This window comes from Alligator mississippiensis, chromosome 1 (genome assembly GCF_030867095.1).
Source record: "Alligator mississippiensis isolate rAllMis1 chromosome 1, rAllMis1, whole genome shotgun sequence".
NCBI classification, from domain to species: domain Eukaryota; kingdom Metazoa; phylum Chordata; order Crocodylia; family Alligatoridae; genus Alligator; species Alligator mississippiensis.
In genome coordinates this window covers 136863616-136888194 of record NC_081824.1, presented here as the reverse complement: position 1 = coordinate 136888194, position 24579 = coordinate 136863616, and the positions used below count along the sequence as shown (strand labels likewise).

Here is a 24579-nt window from a genome sequence, read left to right as displayed (position 1 = left end):
TGCTGCAGCTTCCTGAGCCTGACGAAGGGTTTTTGAACCCAAAAGCTTGCTTAATAACGATTCTCCAACCATTTGGGTTGGTCTAATAAAAGATATCAAATTCACCCAAGGAACCTTGTCTGCCTATGTCCTTAGACCAACACGGCTACAACCTAAACCCCTACCACACTCCCTCCACACCCATGCAACCACACTCCCTCCACACACATACACACCCACGCAAACACACTCCCTCTGCACACGTGCACAGCCACACTCCCTCCACACACGGACAGCACACACCGCACTCCCTCCAGACGTGCACAACACGCACAACCACACTCCCTACACACACAACACAACACAACACAACACACATTTGGGACAACTCCGCATTTGAGACCCCCCCGCGCAAAGCGGCGCTGTGAGGAGGCGAGGCCGGGCCGGACCGGGCCCGCAGTCCCGGCCCGGCCCCGCCCGCACCTGCGCGGACTGTCCTGGAGGCCGGGGCGTGTCGGCCGCCCTGCTGCGGCACCCAGGGCGAGGTGGGGCGGCAGGAAAGGCCGGGCCCGGGCATGAATCACCCTCGCGCTCCGCTTCCCTCCCCCCGGCCCTGCCCTTAAGAGCCAGCCGGGGCCTCCGCCCGCGAGTGCTTGTCGGGGCAGCCAAGAGCTGCGAGCGCCTCCTCGCCCAGCTCCGTGCCGCGCCGCGCCCGGCAACCAGCTGCTGCCGCCTTCTGCCGCCTCGGCTCTGGCCCCTACCCCTGCTCGCAGCCACCATGCCCAAGCCGGTGAGTGCCTGCTTTGTGTCCTAGCCCCCGGCCTGCTCCTGCCTGCCGGGCAGGGCTGTGGTACTGGAGACCTCCGCATTTGAGACCCCGCGTTTGGGGCTTTTGGATACACCCTCCGCTAAGCCTGTGTCGTCCTCGAGCTCGAAAGTTAGCGCTGGGAAATGTGCTCTTTCTTTCTTTTGGCGCGCGCTTCTTTTCTTTTTCCACGTCGAGGTGCGTGCCGGTTGTACCGTGATGCGTGAGCCCCCTCCTGGGCTTTCGGCTAAGCCATTTTTATAGGAATAGTTGTAAATGATACTTGCTCTGCACTAAGCCGGTCTGGCAAGCAAGGGATAAGCCCTGGGAGAGAAGGAGTTGTGTGTTCCTGACCAGTAAGTAAAATGGCACTTGCCTGGTTCAGCTCTTGGGGCTAGAGTCTGTGCCTGGGCTGCCAAACCTCCGGGATGGCTTTTCAAGCCTGTCACGAAGCAGTAGGTGTAGGCACTCCCAGGAGCATCCCTCTTGTGTGGCGGGGAAAAGAGAAGCTATAAGCTGGGGTCAGAAACGTGACTGAGGCTCCATCTAAGGTGCAGGGGTGGGGGGTGTGAACAGAAAGGTGACTGACGTTCAGTCTTAGTTGCTCCCCTTACATGCGTGTCTGTGTGTAAAGAGGAGCAACTTTCAGACTCGGCCTCAGTCACTTTGCATGCGCACACATACACACCTTAGACTGAGCCTCAGTCACCTTTATGTGCATATGCGCACACACACGTATGTGTGCGTACAGAAAGGTAACTGAGGCTCAGTCCAAGTGGGTGGGTGGGTGTGTATGGGGTGAAGGGGGCGGGGGGGTTTCAAAAGTTGCTTTCTGTTAAAAACCGGACAGAGGCAACCACTTATTCTTTCTGCAAGCACCGAATGAAACTTTCATGTGCATACTTAGCATTCGCGTATAGGTCGCTTCTAGGACAAACGCATCTGGGACCTCATTTTGAAAGGCATTGGACACCCGCAACTCCATCTAAGCTCAATGGGAACTGTACAGGCCTTGTACCACTGAAACTCGGGTCTCTTCTGGATTGCAGGACTGTCATCAGCTGCTCTTTAGATTAGAAAAAAAGCTCATTTTTAAAAGAAGAAAAGGTCAAATAATGCATTTCCTGTTATATTCTAAAATGCTTATAGGTTGATAGGAAGGTATTGAATAATTGAAAAAGGAGGGATGTTATTACACTCCCAAATCTAACTTTTAGAGTTAATGCTATCTAAGATGATAAAGCTGCAACTAATTATTCATTTATCTTGTTTCCCAATATAAAAGGAAGAGTACTTGGTCAAACAGTTGGCAGGAAGCACTATTGCATTTAAGGAGCCTGATCTGAAATGTTTCCTTTAAAGAAGTCAGAGGCAGAATTGCTCCCCTAAGCAAGCCTGGTCTGCTTTATCTTCCATACTGTTGCATTCATTTTTATAAATGTTATCCTGGAAAATGTGTTGTTATTTGTGAACTTCCATACTATCAGCAGCCACTTGCTTAAAGGAGCAAGAGCAGTGATTCCCAACCAGGGTGCTGCAGCACCCTGAGGTGCCTCAATAACCTTTTGTGGGTGCCATGGGGTGCTACACAATGGTAGCAGTGTTGTTAGATGTGTAAATATGATTCACAGTATAAACCCAAATGGAAATCCATAGTGTTTAAAAACATTCTGACCTGTTGTGGCTTTTTTAAGGTCTTTGCAACAGAAGAATTTCTCTTTTTCTATAGTTTTAAATATTGAGTGAAAACTAACAGCTGACATTTTTTTCTAAGGGGTGCCTTGAATCCAAGATGGTTGAGAACCAGTGGTCTAGAGGTCTGAATCAAAGCTTGAGTTGAGTGAGATTTGGATCAGGTCCTTCCAATAACTGGCCGTGGGAACAGATTGCTAACTGTGAAGGACAAAGTCAGCGTGGATGCCTGTTGCTGCATATCTTCAATAGAGGCTTGTCATCAATTTACCTTTTAGAAATGCAGTGGAACAGCTGTGGCAAGTTAGTCCTTTTTTTCCACTGTTGCTCTGACTGCAAAAAAATGGCTGGTCAGATTTTATTTTCTGATAAGCAGCCACTATCATTCAACCCAACATAACAGCAGTGTGTTGTAATTACATTTTTAGTGGCAGATATGCTATTGCTCAAGGTTAACCGTGGATGTATGTGTATGTTGTTAAAAAATTATTGTTTACTAGTACACTAATTTCTCTGAATGTTTCTGTGAGGGGAGGAAACACCCCGTTCTATTAAAGACATGGAGCAGTGTCAATTTACCAAGTCTTTCTTGCAGAACCTCTCCTCCACGCCCCCCAGATCTTGAATTTTCCCAGTAAATTGTATTGGCAGTTTTACCTAGTTCACAGTCTGCATAACAGGAATATATTTTCTCAGTCAGGTGTTGAGAGAGCTTTAGAGTTAATCCATTCTGTCCTCTTTCTCGTTCCTTGTTATTTCTTCAATTTGCAGGCTGTTTTTGGTACATGATATAAAAACGATATAGCTTGCCTTGAAAGTGTGGGGGTTTTTTTGTTTTGTTTTGCTTTTTGAATAAAACCCCCCAAAAAACAAACCTGCAGAGGACTAGCATGTAAACTTATATAGTTTACCCAAAGTGGCTTTGGGGAACAAAGTTTATGAAGTCGCACAGTCAGAATAATCTGAACTCCAGGGCTTTGATTAATTTATGCTGAAAGCCAGTGATGCTTGTGGACAGATTTTTTTTTTTTATCTAATCAACAAAAGCTGCTTACAACCATGTTCTTAATTTTATGTGGGCTGAGCATGTCAACAGATACTAGAGTGCTCCCTGACAGAGACTGATGTTCTTTTCTTGCTGGCTACAAAGTGAATGCTGAAGGGCCAGAACGGTGAGAGGTGTATGTGTGAATAACAGGGGCAGGGCAGCCACCACCTCCTTCGAGATGATGATCATTTCTGAGCCACGTGATCTATTCACTGGGATTTAGGGACACGACTCCATGACAGCACCTCCTGTTAAAGTAAACCCAGGCTTCATAATCGGCACTTAATCTGGTCTTCAGCAGATCCAACTCGCATGTTTACTGGAAAAGAAAGAAAGAATTTTATGAGCATTACTTTAATAAGGTATCCAGGTTTTAGCTGTATTTACTCTACAGGCAAAGGGAATCAGAACTCATGGTAGAGGTGATATCTATCTTCTATTAGACCAACTAGTTTCTGCAAAAATCTTTAGAAACATGTAACTGGTCTAATAAAGATATCACCTCTACCATGAGTTCTGATTCCCTTTACTAATTTAAGAAAACATGTCACTCAGTCTGCTGGTTCCAAATTATGGAGGATTAGTTTGGATTCTTCCCAGTTTTGCCCCATGTGTTCTCTAATATCATTAAAGAATGTCTCTGTCAGGTTGCAGGGCATTATGGGATAATAAGTAAAGCTGTCACTTCAGAGCTGGGAATACACTGTGAAGATCAGAAAAGGCTGTGGCCTGCAAGCTTAGCATCTCTTAAGTTTACCCAGCTAGTTAGAAGGTTGGCATCTGCTTAAATAGCTTGAGATGCCAAGTGCCAGTAATGTTGGGGGTTTTTGTTTTTAACAAATTTAGCTTGCAGATCATGATGTTTAGGGTTCCATTTTTGTCATTGTGTACATAAGAACTCACTGCTCAAAATCAGAAAATGAATGACCTTATGGCATGTGTATGTATTACACCCCCCTCTAGCCACCACTACTGAACTAAGTCAAGTGTAGCCCAATATTTTTGGCTATGTTTTTAAAAGAATTCTACTTAACCTGGTGATGCACATTTTAATTTTCCTGACATATTGGTAGTGTTACAGTGTTGGTGCTGCCATACTGATTTTAAATTAAACCAAAGCTGCTAATTGAGAAATCTTCATATTAATAATAAGCACAAAGCATAAGTGTTCTGAAGATACAAACACTTCTAAATAAGATGTTCAGTATATAAAGTTTTTATACCCAATTTATGGTTTTGCTTTTTTCTTGAGGTGTGAGGGGTTGGGTTTTTGGAGTTGAGGAAGAAGTAGTTATCTGTCAATCAGCAACAAATCACATGTAATTTCCTCCTTTTCTAGACAATGGTTTGCTAGGCTACACTGACACCAAATTCTGTTGTTTGAAAAACTATAAGTAGATGCCATGCTGCCCAGAGGGAGCTTAATTTAAATTAATCTTATACAGCATGTCTTAAACCCTAAGTACCAAACGAAAGTCAAAACTCAAAATGGTGCAGAAATCTTGGGGAGCTATTATGGAACTGTAGTGGTGTACAGCTGGCAGTTAAGGCTCCTGCCCTCCTCTTCTAGGTACAACATGAAATAAAGCAGGGAGAGTGTAATAGTGAAGGAGCATAGGAAGAAGTGATAGCAGAGTTGTAGGTAGAGTGTGGTGCTCCTCTGCCTGAAAAATGAGTTGCTTAGTGGAGGGCGCTGGGGGCTGACATGCCCATGGCATGGCAGCGGGATACACCTGAGTTTTGTATGCAATAATACTCTTGCACAGAGGCAGAAATAATTCAGTTCTTTAGAGAACTAATACCCCTTAACAAGTACTAAGAACAATTTGGCCATGTTCTGTTTTGGCTCCCTGCCCATAAACCTTGATGTCCTACTAGGAAGGCTTAACTTCTCTTCTCAAAGTTGAATAAATATATGACTTATTTGACAGATATAATCTGTGTTTCTGGTAGCATGGTGTAAGTGTGATGACATTTCCCTCAAATGGATGTCATATTGGAATTCGCCATTTTTTCTTTCCTGTTCTTGTAGACTTTTGCTGTTTTTAAATTTTCTTAACAAATTAATGACTATCAATGTAGAGGTAGTTCTCTGTGACTGGAGAATAACAAATACAGTGCCTAGGTTCAATGAAGAGGTAATTGGGCACAAGGCACCTATGTACCACGTTAGTTTGATCTCATCACTATGCAGAGCTTTTGGTCAAATTTGGAAGGAAAGTGTAATTAAAGGCAGGGAACAAACAGTAAATGGATAAAAAGTAATGTTGATATACCAGACGTAGGTCATGCCTGATTAAGCTGATATCCATCTTCAGGAAGAGAATTGCATTTTTAATACTAGAAATGCAGTGACTCTAATCTGGATTTCAGTAAAACTTTGGATACAATAGAACATGAGAAATGATTAGTACAGGGAATGTAAGGAAATGGCTAACGAGATGGCAATGGTAGCCTTTAGTGAACTGCTTGTCTGGAGGGAGGTTCTCAGTGTAGTTCCCCCAAGGATCTATCCTGAGGCCAAACCTTACTTAACATTTTCTTGAATGACCTTTACAGAAATTCAGAATATATTAATGAACTTGAATGATGCCATAAAGTTGGAAGGCATCCATTCATACAGAAGAGGATTAGATTACTTGCGGAAGAGACTGGAAGACTAAGAGGTCTAGAGTACTTTGTAATATTAAATCATTCCATTTTATTACAAGATCAGGTCTTTAGTGACCAGCAGCAAGGGCTTTCTGGTATAAGCTACAGGGTGATTATCAGCCAGGGTGGGATTTCTTTTGAAAGGTGCCTCGGAGATAAGCAAGGTGTGCGCAGATAAGGGCAGGCTGCCAGGCTGCTCTGACTGTCCCCCCTGCCCCACCCCACCTGCCCTTCTGCAAGGAGGTAAGCCCTGTAATAAATCAGTTATTTTTAAATGGGGTGCCATTTAATTCGTAACAGTTATGGAAGAGTCCCTGGAGTCTGAAGAGGTTGAGAACCACTGAGCTAAGAGCTTATCAATTGGATGAGATGGAGCAGGGGAAAGACCTGGGTGTATGTGAATTGATCCCTGGGAACTCAGTCAGTTGAAGTGGTGGCATGGATGTGGTGAGCAAGGTATTTTCATTACAGATAGAAAAATAATTAATACCAGGCTCTGCAAAGAATTTGCATGGAATACTTTGTACAGTTCTGGGTATCCAAGTCCAAGAACAATGAATTAAAATTGAAACAATTGCAGAGAAGGGCTGTTGGGATGATCATGATCAAGAGAATGAAGATGTCTTACAAGAGAATACTAACAGTTTGCCTTGGTCAGCCTAGAAAAAGAAAGGGGAAGATGGTGATATGTGGTCTCTCTATGTGTATCCGTAACGGAGGGAAAGGAATGCTTTAACTTAAAGGACAATGCTGGCACAAGAAAAAAGAGTCTGTAAACAGTCTAGATTAGGTTCTTTGTGCAGATGTGTAATGTCTTTTATTAGACCAGCTAAATGGAGGGTGGGGGAAATTTTTTCTTTGCATGCTTTTGGACAGAAATGCTATATGCCTGCTGGAGGATGTTTGTGCCCAAAAGCTTGCAAAGAACAATTTTTCCAACTATTTAGTTGGTCTAATAAAAGATATCACATCTGCACAAAGAACCTTGTCTGCCTATGTCCTTAGACCAATACAGTGACAACCAATAACCCTGTAAACAGGCTATGAATAAATTTAGGCTGGAACTAAGAAGGTGGGTTCTTCACAATAAATTAGTTTCTAGAATAACCTTCCAGGAGGCTTTATAGAACTAGTTTTAAAATGAAGTTTTGATGCATTTTGAATAGTACTATGACGTGATTGCTTGTGAAAGCAGGGGACTGAACTTGACTTGGAAAGTCTGTTCTAATCCCATGTGTTGTATTACTAATAACGAGCTGGAACATTTGGCAGTGACAGGACAGATTAGTTTCATAGTGTTTTGTTTCCTGATTAGTTGAATGCACATGAATTTTGCAAATATTTGCATGTAGATTTCAAATTCAGCTTCAACAAACTTCTGTCTGACTTTCAGACTTGCTCTCTTTGAACACTTATGTAAATAAAATTCAGAAAGGTATGACCATGAAGGATGTGAATGTAGTGAAAAAAATTAATTAAAAAAAATTTGAGAGAACCTTCGCAATTAAACTTTTTTCCCCCTGCCCAATTCTAGTGCTGATTACATATCTTTTATCTGAGAAGGACAATGGACTTATACCTTCATATTTTGTAAGAGTTTCTAATCTCTCTATGCTCTTGGTATCAGATTGGTGTGACCGAACTTGAGTCCAAAAATAACAAAATTCCATTGCATATCCTGAAGCTTACAAATTGTTCACATTAATTTCTATTACATTAATTTCCTGCCCCTTAGATTAAGCTCTCTTACTAATGAGTGTATAAGATTTGTTCTGAAGGAGGGTACTGGAGCCAATTTAACTATTAAAAGGACTTCTAGTTAAATGGAGGTTCTGAATTTGTCTAATATCAAATCTTCTCTCTTTCATATTCTCGAGGTGATAGTCTGTCCCATAGTCGGAGTATGAGGCTGAAGCTCAGGTGAGATTCTATTAGTGACCTGGAGGAAATAATTCATAGATGACTAACACATGGGAGAGAACTGAACTCATGTTTTTTCCTAAAATCAAATGAGGGTATATGAGCTGATTTACCATCATTGAGGTCAGGATGGTTTAGAATAATATTTAGCTCTGCAGAGCAATTAATGTTTAACTTGTCTTTTTGATAGCCACTGAGAGGTAGCAGTACTTGGATTTTTAAAAGAAAATGACTCTTCCTTACTTACTTGCTGTCCTTGAAGGAAACAATCTAACCATTTTTAGATAATCAGTCCTTGAGAATAAAAATTCTTGTTGACTTTAAATATTTGTATCTGATTGGTTAGAAGGCACTCAATAAGAGTGTCAAAGATCTCAGTGTACTTCAACTGATATTGACCCTTACCGTCAGCCATGACGTAAGTAAGTATTATCCCCTGGCACAGATTAGTTATTTTAGGTCCATTGTTAAATAACCTGTTCTCAGCTGTATTGCAAACTTGCTTTGTGGCCTTAGGCACAGCATTAAGTAACTTGCCTAAACTTCTTGAGACAGTCTTAAGAACCTGACTTGCAGCCCTCTGGTCCAACAAGTTTTTTCCCCTGGATAATGCATAGAGCCAGGTAGGGTTGCCAACCCACCTGGATTGGCTAGGAGTCTACCCGAATCAGCATCAACCTCCTGGTGACTATTGAAAGCAATCCGTGAGACTTTAATAGGATATTTTAAGAAAATGAAATTAATGATATTTACGTCATGTTGGGGGGGGGGAGGAATCTCCCGAAATAGCTGCAGTCAGAATTGGCAATCCTAGAGCCAGATCATGTCTTCCCTTTCTTTTGCCATTAATTACATCATTTCTTATGAGTAGGTGAGGTGGATTTGGGGTAAATATGTAAATTCACTAACAGTTGACCATCTTTCCTTCATGGTGCTTGTCTTTTCACTCCCCACCCCCCCTTGTTGCAACATTGTGACTTTAAAATATGATGGTTTGCCACCCATTTCCTTGCCTCTTAAATGGGCAGAATTCTTCCCTATCAAACGTGTGCTTTGAGGAATAATTTAATATTTTATAGAGCAAGAAGGGCAAGATCTGTGAAGGAATTTTAGAAGGGTGATGCTAAGCATCGCTGTGCATAACTTCTGTGCACATGGGCTCTGTTTGGGGAATCTGGTGCTCTTAGTTTGGTACCTTATATTCCGTATGTAGTGCATGGGGAGAGTTGGTTGGGACCCAGAATAGCCAGATTGCAGAGTGGGACATAGCTGGAGGTAGCCAGTAAGAACTGCTGAAGAGTGGTGTGCCAGAAATCCTGACACACTAGCCTTCACATCTCATGGATCAGCATCCCCATGCTTCAAAATGATGGCTGTTCAAAATAAGGTTGTTCAACAAGCTTAAGTTAAAGTGCCCTCGCCACCATTTTGAGGCATGGGATGCTGAATTCACAAGACACCGAGTGCTTTAATTAGAGTGGCTTGCAGCTCTAATTAAAGTACCTCCACCACCCCACCCCCAGAGAACATGTGAAAATGCCCCGTGGTTGTGGTATGCGTCTTTTACAGCCTCCTGAGCACTTGCTCTGCCTTCTTCCTCTTCCTCCTTCAAACCTTAGCCACTAAGCATCCCTGGGTGCTTGGATATTCTGGTCTTGGCTGCTAAGACTGTGTATTTTGGCCAATGGTCATCTGATGTAAAATGCATAAACAATCCATGGAGCGGGGATGGCAACCTAGGCTTTCCATTCCCAACGAGTACCTTTATCATAGTGTTACAGAATCAGGCTCTTGTTTGTGCCCATGGACGTAATTTCTGGGCTTGTGAATGTGTTTTTCTTGGCTATATGGTAGAGAGAGGGCGTTTGCCATGTTAGTCTATGGTAGGGCAGCTTCAGACTTTAACAGGAGTGATTTATAGAGTGCCCCTACCCATGCTAGATGATAGTCCTTCTCTAGAAGGTGGGAAATGTGAAATTTAATGCTGGCCTTCCATTTTCCAGAGTGCCCTAATTGTTAGTCTAGGGTATTTGTAGGGTAGGCAGCATTACACCGCCTCTTGATGTCTTTGAAAATGGCTATGACTGCTGCATTTTGTATTGAATTTGATGTTCTCGGAAGGTATGAGACTTGATCTGGTCAGGGCCTGCTCAGCAAGTCCCATGGGGAGCTTGGTGTAGAAATGTCTGTTCTGTGAATCCCAAATGGCTATTGGCAGGAGATAAGCACTGAGATGCTCAGGTAGTTTGGGGCTTGCATGAAAGCAGAAATCTTCTAAGGAAAGTCCTAGTAGAATATAGTGTTGTATTTTTTTTTTCAAGATATTCTTTAACATTCATTATAACATCTGTATCATTGAAAAATGAAATTGATACAGAAATTTTCAGATATTTCACACCTCTTCTGTGCATATTTGATTAATAGAGCGAATCTATTTATCTGGAGATCTTCTCTCTTTGCCATTAAGCTCCCCAAAGTACTCCATCCTGTTCTTTCCCCTGCAGGTATGTTATGAGAGAGAGTAAGCTTTCAAAGTAATGCCATCACTGAATACAAGACCCGGTATTGCTATTCTTTGGGTTCGAGTTAAGCCCCTGTGCTGTGCCCGTAGCTTCACATACGGAGTCTATGCAATGGTCAGCATGATCCATTTGTTTTTTAGCTCTGTGCTGAGTTTAATACTTGTACTTTTCAACTTGGGAAACCCGAACCCCTGCATTCAAATATTAGTGCTAACATGGTGATAGTCCTTTAAATGTCAGACTCAAAGCATTTTGAGTGTAGCTCTCCACATGAATATTTCAATTTTTTTTCTGGTATTGCAGAAGTTTGTTAAATTACAACATAAATACTTGGACTGCCAGGCATTTTGAGAACTGTCAAATGGCGAAATATCCTGAAATTAGTGTTTTAAAACAAAGGTTCTGGATCTTGACATTTCTTACAGCCATTGTAAAGCTGTGGAGTAAAATTTCAAATCCACTTTCAGGTTGTCAATTTAACAGCGACCAATTTAACCATTTATTTAAATTGTTCATGTTTTAAAAGCCTATATGTATGAGACATGTTGTAATTTCATCATGTTGTATTAATGAGATGCATGGGTGGATCCAGCCTTGCAGGGAAAGGGGCACAGCCATGCTAGTGGGGTACATGTGCAGTGAAGAGACTTCATTGCACATGTCACACGGACAAAGGGGAGGTGGCTGCAAACCCTCACACTATGATTCTGGATGCCATGAGCTCTCTGAGCTCACTGGCATGTCGGGGCAGCTCCTGCCAGAGTTCTGTATGTGTGGTGAGCACCAGCGTGAGGTATACCAAGAGTCCCTGCTTCCAAGTGGCTCCAGAGCTTGCTGATATTTGGTGTTCCCCACCCTGAATTCAGTAGCAGAGGAAAGGAAAATGTAAATAACCACAGTGTACAGCCCCTAGGATTCATGTAAGCAGATGCTGAGTGTTGCTGCTCTTTCCCTTGCTGCTGAACTGGGAAGGGAACAGCTGCAGTCTGAAGCTACTTGAAAGCAGGGATTCTGTGCAGATGCTGCATTGATCAGACAATAGTAAGCTCATAGAGTTTGCTGCATATGTAGAGCTCCTAGTAAGAGCTCTGTTGATATGATGGTAAGCTCTGAGAGCTCACTGTAGATCACAGCATAAAGCGGGGGTGCGGTGATTGCCACTGCTGCACCCTCTCTGGATCCACGCTAGGCAAGGTGCAGTTTTTACATATAGCTGTCGTGAACAAATTGGAGAGTCCAGCAGAAGGCTATGAAAATGGTTAGGGGGCTGCGGCACATGACTTCTGAGGAGTGGCTGAGGGAACTAGGATTTTTTAGTCTGCAGAAGAGAAGACTGAATGGGATTTGATAGTGACTTTTAACTACCTGAAGGGGGATTCCAAAGAGGATGGAGCTAGACTGTTCTCAGTGGTGGCAGATGACAGAATAAGGAGCAACAGTCTCAAGTTGTAGCAAGGGAGGTTTAGGTTGGATATTAGAAAGATTTTCCCTAAGTAGGAGGGTGATGAAGCACTGGAACAGGTCATCTAGAAAGGTGACGGAATCTCCATCCTTGGAGGTTTTTAAGGCCTGGCTTGACAAAATTATGGCTGGAATGATTTAGTTGGTAATGGTTTCTATATGTTTGCTGCAGTTGCTGTTGTTAAATCCCTAGCTAATAATCCTGATGATAAATGGCTCATATAGAGGATTAATATCATGCTGAAGCAATTAGAACTGATTGCAACACAAAACGTGCATGGAAATATCTATTTATGCCACAAGAAATAAGGGCCGATAAAATCTTTATGCCATATCGAATATACTATAGTAGGCAAAATAGTAAAGCATTTATCTTGGGGTGGCAGGAGGGTTGTCTTGCATGTGGAACAGACAAAGAATTCTCTCTCCGTTTGTGAGCCAGGCTGCATCAGTAGAAAAGCACAACTGCAGGGGGAGGAGAACTCCTTTGCTTTAAACATATTCAGTTTACCTAAAAGTAGCTTTCCTAACTGACAGTGTTGTGATGAAAAATATCTCCGGACCTTCCAGGACTAAATAAGATCACTTGGTTGTTTGTCTCACTGGAAGCTTGGAGGTTACTATTCAATCATGAAAGTCTGAGCTGCAGGATCTTACATGTGTCTGGTGACCAGTATAAGATTGAACCTTTTCTGTTCTCGTTTGTAGATGGGAGCATGTTTGGTGTGGGAGTGGCTGTCAGTAGCATAGGGATGTGGCTGGGCACCCAGGTCACAGGTGCAGTGGCGACTTCTGGTAGCCATGCAGTTGTAATCGTATGGCTGCTGGCAGCAACCACTTTTTTTTTTACCACCATGTAAGCTGGCCCCCAAGGAAGTTGCCCTGTTTGCCCCACCTTAGTTATGACCCTGGTGGCTCTGAAGATTTATGTTTAGGAATGGAGGGAACAGTTATCTGTCTTGGGGAACTTGGCTTCTTTTTCGCATTACAGAGCCATTTTAAAGCTACTTGGAGGCGAAGAACATGGCGAGTCCCCAGGAGAGATCTTAATGGATGGTGCGGAGGTGAGGCCTCTGGAGGTATAGGATCAGTTAAACTGATCACAAAGATATCACTTAAACATTGCATTACATGCAGACGTTATGCAGTCAAAGATTTCCTGAGCGCTTGAGGTGTCTTATGTGAATAGTGAAATGCAGTTGCCCCTGGCATGGAAGAGAGCAGTCATCCAGGCACCTGCTCTTCAACTATAGATGTGGATAAGACCTTTTGGCAAGGACACTGGAGCAGGCTTGTGCTCTTATTTAAAGTGTCATGGCATGCACTGTCCCTTCCACCCGTGGGAATAAATGAGTATGAAATGCTGCCATTCTGTCATGGTACCTGGTACATCCTTTGCAAGGCCCCAGCTGACTTTATGAAAGCAAGGCACTGAGGAAATGGGCTCTTAGACTGGACACCCTGGGGTAAAGAAGGCTGCAGTACTCTGTGTAATGCTTTGCACAGGCTGCCTCAGCTGTGCCGTGGACCAGTATCTCTCTCCCTCCTCTCACTTCTGAAGAAAATAATGCTGTCTGTAATTCTGCTGGTTCTACTCAAATAAGAGAAACTAACAAGACCAAAGCAGTCAAGGTAGTTAGTGTACCTACCTGCACTGCTGCAATGAAACAGAAGCCTTGTTGGCTGTACTAATAGCAGGGGATCCTGTCATCAGCACCCTTGGACACATGGCCTCACCTCATGAGCCACTTCTTAATTTGTGCTGGGCGCTTTCTTCCCCAGAATTGCTGCCCCAACTTGTTAAAACTAGCATCTGAAAGTGAAAAACACAGTAGGCATTAAGAATTTTTCTATAGTCTCTCCCTTCCTTGCCATATAAAGGTAGCCAAAATTCATGGATTCCTGCAGCACTGAATCCATTCATTGTCTGAAAGGCTTTTGTTCTATTTATACTGCAAAGGTAAGACACGGCTTGAGTGGAAACAGCAAATTGCTTGCCCCCTCTATTTTTGGGTAATGGTTGGTAGAGATTCCCAAAATGTGCAGGATCTTGTAGCAGGGGTGTAGGTTGTAGCCGTGTTGGTCTAAGGACATAGGCAGACAGGGTTTCTTGGGTGAATTTGATATCTAGTTGGTCTAATAAAAGATATCAAATTCACCCAAGGAACCTTGTCTGCCAGGATCTTGTAGTACATTTCAGAGCTTAATGTGACTTAGATCTGTTTTAATTGTGATTACTGATTTTTCCCCCCCCCCCCCCTTTAAACAATTAAAATAGACTTTTTAGAAAAATTTACTCTTGGGAAGGTTACAAATTGGGGGACAGTAAAGACCCTACAGGTTGGTCTGAAGCTCTGGGCCTCAAAGACAAAGCCTGGGCTCATGGCCTGTAAGGCCTGCTCGCATACTCTAGACAAAAAAACCCCAACGGGACAAAGGAATATATACATATATACAGTTCTTTATTTTACAAACAATTAAAATAAGAAAGTGGATATTACTGCAAAACCAAATGGAATGCCCAAGTTACTAGTTTAAAATGGAAAACTTGCTTTCTTGTTTAAAAAAAAAATGCGTTTGGTGCATAGTAGGTAATAGCACATACAAAGGCCAATTTGAAACTACATGACACATTTCCTAAGATCTTCTAGATGTGTTGTTCACACAGTGTTATTTACTTTTCAGTGTGTTATTTGCTCCTGGCCAGGAAAGATGAGTGCTCCATATGAAAAATGTCCAGCAAGAACTTTTAGCTGCTATGTACACCTTGACCAATGTCTAAATCTGCTTCATAGGCACTGAAATATAACACCGACTGTTCTGCATGTTGGGAGTGGCAGAAATGTTGGTGAATGTGACCTAATGCTTGTGGGTGTGTAATGTGAAGGGAATTAGGAGGAACAGGTAACTGAAAATGAATATATCTTGTGGTAAACAGCTGATTTTTAAGTACTGATTTTAATAAGGAAGCTTACAAAATGGCTTCATTTTAAAGCAGTGCCAACCCCCTGATGTGGACATTCCTGTTGATTGGACTTGTAAGTAAAGAAGCTATTTAAGCTAAAGCAACATAAGAGCATCTAAATTGGGATAGTGCTGTTGTGTTGATGCTGTCCTGATTTAGATGCTTTTATGTCACTTTAGCTAACAGAAAAGCCATTTAAGCTAAAGTTCAGTCAATCTAGTTAGTAAAATCAATTAGGTTAACCTCCTTATGTAGATAAAGCCCCATCTACATTTTCTAGTAGGCAGTCTTCTGTCACCAGTTGTGAAGTGTGTATGCATCTGGAGGGGAAACCCACTTAACTGCATTTATGGGTACCCATCCTGTTAATATCCTTTGATTGTATTGAGAGAAGTTTGTTTTCAGTGTCATTAGGTGTGTAGCATCATCTTACAAGCCTTTGGTCCATTTTTGTACTGGATTTTTTTTTTTTTCCTCCAGGATTGCCATCCACAGACATTAAAGATCATGAATTCCACCCCTATGCCCCATGAAATGAATTTAAAATTATGAGACTCCTTAAGGGAGAGGGAAAAACTGAACTTTAAAAAAAAAAGTTTTGTTTGCCATCCTGATGTTGAACTTCACCAGGGACTTTGTAATCAGGATCCCTAATTGCAGAATCATAGAAAAAGAGGACTGGAAGAGCCTTGAGATCATCTACTCAATTCCCCTGAATCAAGATGAGATGAAATACCCATCACTGACAGTCAAGGTTTATTTGCTTCACCTGTTTAAGGACCTTGGTTGAAGGACTTCTTACAAGTCGCATAGGCAGCTGAGCACAGAAACAAGTAGCCTTATAGTTAGTTTCCCCTCCCCCCATAACATTTTGCCTAAGTTCTTTGCTGACAACTAGTTTGACCCTTTTTTTGCTCTACCAAAGACAACATATCTAGTTTGTTTTTATTGCTGATCCTGTTGTCCAAAGTGCTTACAACCTCTCCCAACTGGCTGTCATCCACAGATTTTATTAGTATGTGTTCCCCATTCCATCATCCAAATTATTAATAAAAATAATGTATGAAACCAGACCCAGAACAGGTGTCTTAAAAGGGCCCCACTTGAGATGCCCTCCAGTTGTGACAGGAAACTGCTGAATGCAGCTTGGTAACCAATTATGCACCCACCATATAGTGACTTCATCTAGACCTGGGGTATCAAACTTGCCTGGAGTCCCAGGCCAGATCCAGACCACACAGGCTTCTCCCAGGCTGGATCCATAGGGCTGCATTTGGGTGGCAGCGTGTGTCTGGGCCAGGCAGCTGAGTTGAGCCATGTTTGTGCAGTATGAGCCAATGCATACTCGTTCCTCCCCATGGACACGTGCTCCCCTGCTCCATGCTGCACAAACATGACTCCTTGCAGCAGCACACCCCTGGCACTGCTGACTGGTGCTGGCCAGCAGCATGGAGCTGTGTGTGTGCGACTGCATGGAGTTGCATCATGCATCTGTTAACCTGCAGCTCCAGGCCACTGCCTGGTGGCATGGAGCTCTGGCCAGTTGGCAGTGTTGGGCACGCAGAAGTGTGGAGCCCAGGGGCAGTGCACTTCTGGTAGCCCACCGAACTATTGCTGTGCTGGACACAATGGTCCCACAAACTGAGTCTGGCCCATGGGCCATATGTTTGACATCCCTGATCTAGACCATGTTTTCTTAAATGTTTGAATGTCCCGTGGGACCGTGCTGTTCTAATATCAAGATCTCTTGTATCCTTTGGTTTCCCACTGTATACTAGGCCAGTTACTTGTTCAAGGCAGGTTCTCTTCTTAAAAAATAGAAGTTGTTTGCCCTTTTCAAGAATTGCATAGGGCTGGAAAAGAATGACCAATTGAAAGAGTCAAATGTGAACCTTTATTGTGATAAGCATCATGGTTAGAGACTTTATTTTTAAATGAGTACTGAGTTTTTGTTTGGGTTCCCTCCCCCCTCCCCCCCCCCCAACACCTGCATCCACGTCCCCCCAGTTGGCTTCCAGGAAGCGTGGCTATGCCTAAAACTTCAAATAGCAGCTGAAAACTTGACATATTGTAGAGTTGACAACTTGATTGGTTTGGGGAACAGCAGACTCAGTAAATGAAGGTAACTCAATAGAGAAGAGTGCCCTTCCTAATATTGTTACATGTAAACACTTCTGTTAGTAGCCAGTATCTATTCAATAGAATTTTTTTGCTAAGGTTGAAATTAGATTTTCCCCCTCAGATCTGCAACAAGCCTTTCTGAGTGAGGTAATTTGTGTGCTGGCTAAACACCCAAAAGCTCCTTAGAACAAAGGCAATAGCCTTTATTTGCATGTTGGGAGAGTAGAAATAGCAGATCTGTCATGTGGGTCTGTATGCATAATGCCGTGATGGTGCCAGTCAGGCAGACTTGGCTCCAGTCTTACTGTAATTTTGTTCTCTCTCTTCTCCCCCCACCCCCTCCCCAACTTTTTTTTCCCCTTCTTCTTGCAGCTGCCTGTGATTTTAAATGCACCTTAATTACCGCTTCCCAAGCACTTTTGTTTTGATTCTTAACTTTGTTAGATAATAAAGTCTTGTCTTCATTGTTTCTTTTTCCAGGAGGGGAAGAGTTGCATAAAATTCAAGATTTTGTTTATTTTTAAACTGTTCAGAACTGCATAATAATCTCCTAAATCATCTTTCCTTTTATAAGACAGAAATGTGTACTGTTTCCTTTTATTGTGCATTTAAATAAGTATTTATTGCCCTCTATTTTATGGAATTTGCTGATAAAGAGACAAAAAATGTAATTCGGTATTTTACGGTCTCTTGGGGAAGTTTATGATGCAAGGTAATGTAAATCCAATTTGATCTCAGGTTTTCGGATGTAAAAAGATATAGGTGTGTGTTTTCCTTTGGGTGCAGCATTTCACAATTATGGTTAATTTTAGGATTATAGGATGGGTGTCTCCTTGGAATTAATCGCTGTTGACCATAGCCTGGAGCAAACAAGTGGGAGAAAATGGATTAAACCACTAATCCGCTGTTGGTTGTTTATTTGTTTGAAATTTTTCATAGAAGGGTTTTGGGTTTTTTAATTAACTTTATTGACCTACCATCTTTAGTTAAAGGATTTTTTTTCTTTGAGTACATGGCTTGTACAGAATCATTTATGCATTTCAGTATACTTAGCTGACAACTGACTTGGGAAGCAAAATAATCCTATCCAAACTACCATGGCTTCTATTTCAAAATGTATATATAAAGATACCACTGACATTTTAAAAAAAATGTATTAATTATATTCACAGCTCACAGCTGATCTTATTCGTGGGGGAGCCTGAACAAAATTTTCCTTTATTTCCAGTCTCCAGCTTCCCTGACAAGTACATTGTTCAGAGCAGATGTAAAACACTAACCCATGACTTCAGCCTAACTATAATCCAGCAGATAAACTATGCAAATTTTCTTTTGAGCACACAGTCTTAGCATAAGACTGAGAATAAACTTTTGATAGCTCATTTTTATGATTCTACTGGAAAACCTAGGGAGGGGGATAAGTGTATGGTTCATAACTTGTGCAGTTATGGCTTGGAATCTGGATTGCAGCGTTCTTTGTGTTGTCCTACCCCCCCCCCCCCCCCAGCCTCCCGCAAAGCTTTTGTCTTGTTCTTGGGTTTTTTTAAGATCTGTATATGGAAAAGGTAATAACGTAACACAACATATCTAACACAGTCATCTAAGGAACTAATCCTGCAAATATTTCCAAATTAATCTTGTATTCAAATAAATATCTCCCCTAAATCATTGTAGGGAAAAAGCTCCTTGTCTTACATTCGCATACAAGGAAACCTCATTAAATACATTGTCTATCATTAAACTGCTGCCAAAAGCAACATGTGCTTAGTAATGGAAACCAACTATAAAGATCATTTAAATGCAGCCAACACTGAGCATGACTGTAAAACACATGGCCCATAATGGGTAAACACACTGTTGGGCACTTTTTTTTAAAAAAATTATTTATTTTTATGAATATCTTTCGTGTTTCAGGTCAAATCATCCAAATCAATTCCAAATCAGAATGATTGAGCAGAACTCAATAGTTCTAAACACCACATATGGCGCTACAAACCAGCAAGCATCCTCTGTCCCAGGCTCTCACCCTGGGACTTCAGATATTCCCAAATCCATTGGCAGGCATCCTATGTGCAGGCTTAAGCCCAGAGGTCTAGGGATTCGAATTCCCCTACTTGATCTTAGCCCACAAGAGGCTTGACATGAGCCACAAGGCCAAGAATGTGCCACAAGAATTGCCAGTGCAACCCATAAGTTAGTACAGCCCCTTTGAATAAAATATATGGTAGTGCCCACTTTCACTCAGTCCCCCTCAGCACTTTTTTTTTTAAAGTCATAGTGAGCTGCTACATTGCATACTTTTTTACTGCCTCTTCAGTCCCACAGCTGAGCTGCACATTTCTTTCCCATTTCCAGTTATTCCTGTTTCTTCACCAGCCTGAAATGTCTGGCAGACATCACCAAGCAGGGCCCCAAACAATTCACCCAGAATCCCTCTGTCACCCCTTCTGTCAGCTCGTTGCGTATGATTAATGAGGAGCTGGTCAAGGTTGCCCTGCACCATATCTGCATGTACATTGTTGAAGGATCCCAGGGCTTGTGAAACAAATACCCAGTTCCGGGGACTAATTGGCACATGGATCTTTCTTGTGGGGGGTGATGTCTGGAGTACACATACATACGGGGCAGTACTGAGCTATAGGGTCACCCTGGTTTGAAACACTGTTGCCTCTGCAGGGGCCCATCCCAGTGAACTGTAAGGTAAATCATGAGCCTTTTGGCTTTGGACTAATATCATGCATAGGTTGTACTATATACAAGAGTGGTACTTAAAAGCATCTTTATGGAGTACCTGTGCTAAAACTCAGCAGTTTCAAAAAAGGTAAAATGTATCAATTCTGGATGAACTAAATTACTATACACATGTTTATTTCAAGGTTAGTGTTTTTAAACTTGCCTCTTGCTTCTGTGTGCTCAGGCAGAGCAGTATCTGAGTGTCAGGGGGGCACCTGAACCCCCCCTTCCTCCCTTCCAGATTTATTTTCCATGCTGTAGCAGTGGGAAGAGGACAAAATTTAAGACAAACTTTCAATAATTAGATTTATAACCTTTCCATATAGAATTGAATTACTGGGGGGGGGTCACCTTGCATTCAGGGTCCTCTTTTACATGCAAGTAAATACGATATTCACTTGATTCTATATATTTGACCAATTTATAATTTATATTCATAAAATGTTTCTGGAATTAGGACTAAAAGTAGAAAGCTAACACTCTTTATCATTTAGCTCTTGTATACACTAAACATATATTAGTATTTTTGTTGGGTTTGTTGTTGTGGTTTTTTTGTTTGTTTGTTTTTTAGCTGTTTGAGCTTCTGCCACTTGGCCAAGTTTCAGTCATAACACACTGCCCAGATTTGTTAATGGTGTCTTGAATTCAGGGTTTGTCATCTCAGTGGGATAGCACAACGTCTCGCATGGAAGCCTCCTCCTTCATCAGGCTTCCATTTAATTCCATTTCACCTACCTCTGGGTTAGTGAACCTGACTGCTTCCATAATAGCATCTTCAGTTGTGTCTGTAGCCATGTAGTTTAGTGTGTTAACTTGTGTGTAGTACAACTTCTGTTTCCTATGGGCCATACTGTTTACAGCCCTGGCACTGATCTTGACCTATGGGAAAGAGCCTTGATACCTCCTGCTTCAGCCAAGGATCTCACGTGAGCTTAGCTTTCAGGGTTCTTCCTTCATTACATTTCTGCAGCAGCCAAGAACTTATTTATGAACCCTGGCTCTGTGGAAGCTTCCTAGAAACACTCTTAAGACCCCTAAGCTCTTGCCTAAAACAAGATTTATTACCATGAGGAGAGCAGAGAGGAAAAAAAGTAGGTAGGAGATGCAGACAATTCTAGATGGGCCCTAAACTGTTAAAATTGCAGGAAAGAACATTTCTAGAGATGTCTCTTTTTTTTCTTCCCCTCCCCAAGTCTTTGGCTGACCCCTCAGCAAAGCAGTACTTGAAATCCAAATTCTCCATAGGCTCTGCTGGTCTTTGAGTTGAATCCTTTGGAAGCGTGTAGTGGGGATTCATTAATGTGCTCTCCACAGAGTCGCAGGGGTGTCATACTCCAGGAAAGAGTGGTATGTAACCAGGCAACCACACCACTTCCTGTTTAAAAGTTGCAGTGTAAAGCTTTGCAGCAAAACAAAGTGTTAATGTTGGAAGTAAACCCAGTTCCCAGAACTTAGAAAGAAACAAGGGTGTAAGAGCTAGCATCTGTAAAAGAATGTTGCTAATTGTGATGGTTTCTGTGACACTCAGTTCTAATGATAGCAAGAAAGATATCTTGGTACCAGAATATCTGATCGTGCGTGTGTGTGTTCCATGCTAGAGGGCTAAAGAACCCAAATGACCCCTTTTTATACTATTTTACTCTGTTTGTTGCATCTAGGACCAGAAGAGTGTGTGGATGTCCATTGCAATTCTATGTATTGCAAGGCTGCAGAATTTGGCTCTGAGTGGGAGAAATGCCCCTTCAACCTGTCTATCCTTGCAAATTTTATTTTGCTTGCATTGTGGTTTTCAGCCAGAAGTATAAATAATAAGGGATTGCTGGCTTGTATTGTATAAGGATTATGAATGCATACATTCTTTAGAGGATATGGGGACAGATTAGAGTAGAATATTATTATTAAACTAAACTGTGGGGGGAGGGATTGGGCAAAAGGATGTTATACTTGAACACAAGCAGGGCAGAGTTGCCCCTCTGTATTTGAACATGTTATACATTCACATTCTGGTTATCCTCTTTCTAGCAATGAATGGCTCTTTTTAACTTTTGTACCTGAGACTGTTCTTTACTTTGGATATCATTTAGACACTTGTTTGTTCTTGGTGGAAGTAGAATATTGTCTCACTTCTCCACTGGATTTAGCATAAGCAGGGATGTACAGTACTCGGGGAAAACGCACATTTTTAAACACTTTTTAGATTAAAAAAAAAAAAGACTCTTCAATTCAGACAGTATTCTGTCACTTCAATAAACTCTCAAGCATCACCTAGCAGCCAGCTTCTTGGGTTTGGCCACAGGGGACCTGCAATTCCACAACAGAGGACCATCCTGCGAATAAACAGCTGGCAGAAATTTAAGTAAGCTAGTGGGGGAGTAAAAGGCTTTTTAAATAGCATCTCTTTTTAACACTGAAAGCTGTGTGGCTTACTGAAAATCGCCTTTATTTTAATATAAATCAATCTGTTTTCTGTAGTTCAATGCATTAAAACTAGCATGGGTAATATTTTGCAAGCAATGCAAGTGCCAATTTTAAGATTGCATATATGCCAAGGCAATTAACTATCATACCTGTTTTTATTTATTAGTAGAAAACTATTTGAACTTGAACTTCTCTGTGACCAGGAAGCTGCTCCTTAGAAGTCTCTTATCCTTTTCTGCTTGAGGATGTCGAACACCTCAGGAAAACCTTCCCAGATCATAGCTCTCTTTTTTAACTGTATGTTTTTGGAAATAGTAGTGTTGTTATATCGCAAGCAGTACTGAATTCTCATAGCTGCAGATAATCCTTTCCTGAGCTGCTATTTTCTTGCTGTTGTTTGTTATTCCCTGTAGGTTTGGTTGCTGCTTTTACTGCTTTCTGACTAATTGTTGAGAGAGAGATTTTACTAGTAAACAAAAAAACAGCCTTTTGAATACAATGTTAACTTAGTCTGCCATTGAGAAGCCACTATATAATTTCCTGTAAAGTGCTAGCTATTAAAATGTTTGGTTACTCTCTAGCATCCTTTTTATGTGCTTGGTTATTCTTATGGTCATAATTTATGCTTATTGGATTAATGCCGATTGTTTTAAGAATAAATCGGAAGCTTTTTTACCTTTTAAAACCTTGGATTAAAGCCAGCTCCAACATAAATTGGAGCTAAACTAATCTTTAAAAGCCTCTAATTCAACTTAGTACATGTCAGTCTTTCTTAAAAGGGTGACATAAAACCAACATGCTCAGGATGTTCCAAGCTCCAAAACAGTCATTGCTAAAATGGCTTCTCCTCTTAACCAGAAATTGAATCCAATTCCTGTGCAAGTAACAATCTGTGGAGCAACCTGGATAACCTAGTAAAATTAGTGCCTTTTGATTAACTTGGTCTGTGCATTAACAAAATGTAATTGAAGCATGTACTAAAATGTAAATATGTTAAAAAGCAGACTGAAGCCATTGCTTATAATGATTTGTTCATCAGCCAGAGAGGCATGTAGCATGACTGAAGAAAAGGTTTTTTATTTGCTTTTAATTGAATAATGCTTCCAAAACATGGAAGCAATATTGCATATGAGACCCTGCATGCTAGCACTCAGGTGATGGATTCTGTGACTCTCTTCCTATTGTGTAATGCTTTAAAAATAACACTTGTAATTCTCTTCCCCCCCCCCGGTCTCCTTTTAGATCAATGTTCGAGTTACCACTGTGGACGCGGAGCTGGAGTTTGCCATCCAGCCCAACACCACAGGCAAGCAGCTCTTTGACCAGGTCAGTAAGTAGTTGGGTACCTATTTGTTTTTGTCTTTTTTTTTCTTGCTTTTCTTAAAAACCCAATATTCAGGTGTGCTTCTATTGCAAGTTCCCCTTTGTATCAGCGACCATGTCTTTTTTTTTTTCTGTTTTGTCAGAGCTTTGTACAATGGGAACCTGATCTTGATTGGATACTTTGGACTCTGAGGCAATACGTATGAAGTAGTAATAAACAGAGATCCTTGTAGGCATTTGGCCCCTGCTTTTCATATAATTTATCAAATAAATTGCCTGCCTGTTTGAATATCCGCTCTTGCGTTTGCAGCTGCCAGTAGTTGCCTTATTTTTGACCCACAGAGCCTCTTCATGGGTCAAACTTCCCATGTAGTGACAGACTACACAGCCAGCTCCTAATAAACATGAATTATAATCATAATGGCTAGATTTCAGTACAGTTGCTGTTACGTTGTACCAGTTTAATCAGTTATTGTAAGTAGCATTCTTTCTCTGAGAAGCAAACTGTTTAACATCTCTCCCTGCTCCGGGCATACAACAGGGAAGAGGAGAAAATAGGCCTTCAGAATGAAGGGGCTGTGGCAATGATTTACATCCCAAGGGATATGAGAGATTGATTCGTGCTCACCAGGATTTATGTTTTGGAAATGGGTGCTATATTAATTGGTGCATAGTCACTGCTGGGCATCTGAATCTTTAATTCCCCTTTAAGGCTGGGTACAGACATTAAAAAAGCCCAAGACAGAGTCAATCTAAGTTGCACGATTTTCTGTAAGTGGTGTAGTTTAGATCAGTAGTGAACAGAGCACACATTTTTCCAGGGGGGCAGGGGGGACTGGAAAAGTTAGACCAGGTTCTGCTGTTTTTAAACCAGTCTGTGTGCCAAACTTCTGTTTTTGTTACGGGTATAGACCAGTTTTCCGATTGCTTATGCTGGTAA

The 24579-nt window shown here is 41.7% G+C and overlaps 1 protein-coding gene across 1 annotated transcript in view; it reads left to right on the top strand.

Annotated features, from left to right (window-relative positions):
• The first annotated feature begins 496 nt into the window (after positions 1-496).
• The window catches only part of EZR (ezrin), a 49890-nt gene continuing 25807 nt past the window's right edge, over positions 497-24579 (top strand). Inside the window, exons 1-2 of the mRNA XM_014596780.3 lie at positions 497-769; positions 23559-23642. Of these exons, the coding sequence (XP_014452266.1) occupies positions 758-769; positions 23559-23642 (96 nt within the window). The 5' untranslated portion in view covers positions 497-757. The remainder of the gene's footprint in view (positions 770-23558; positions 23643-24579) is intronic.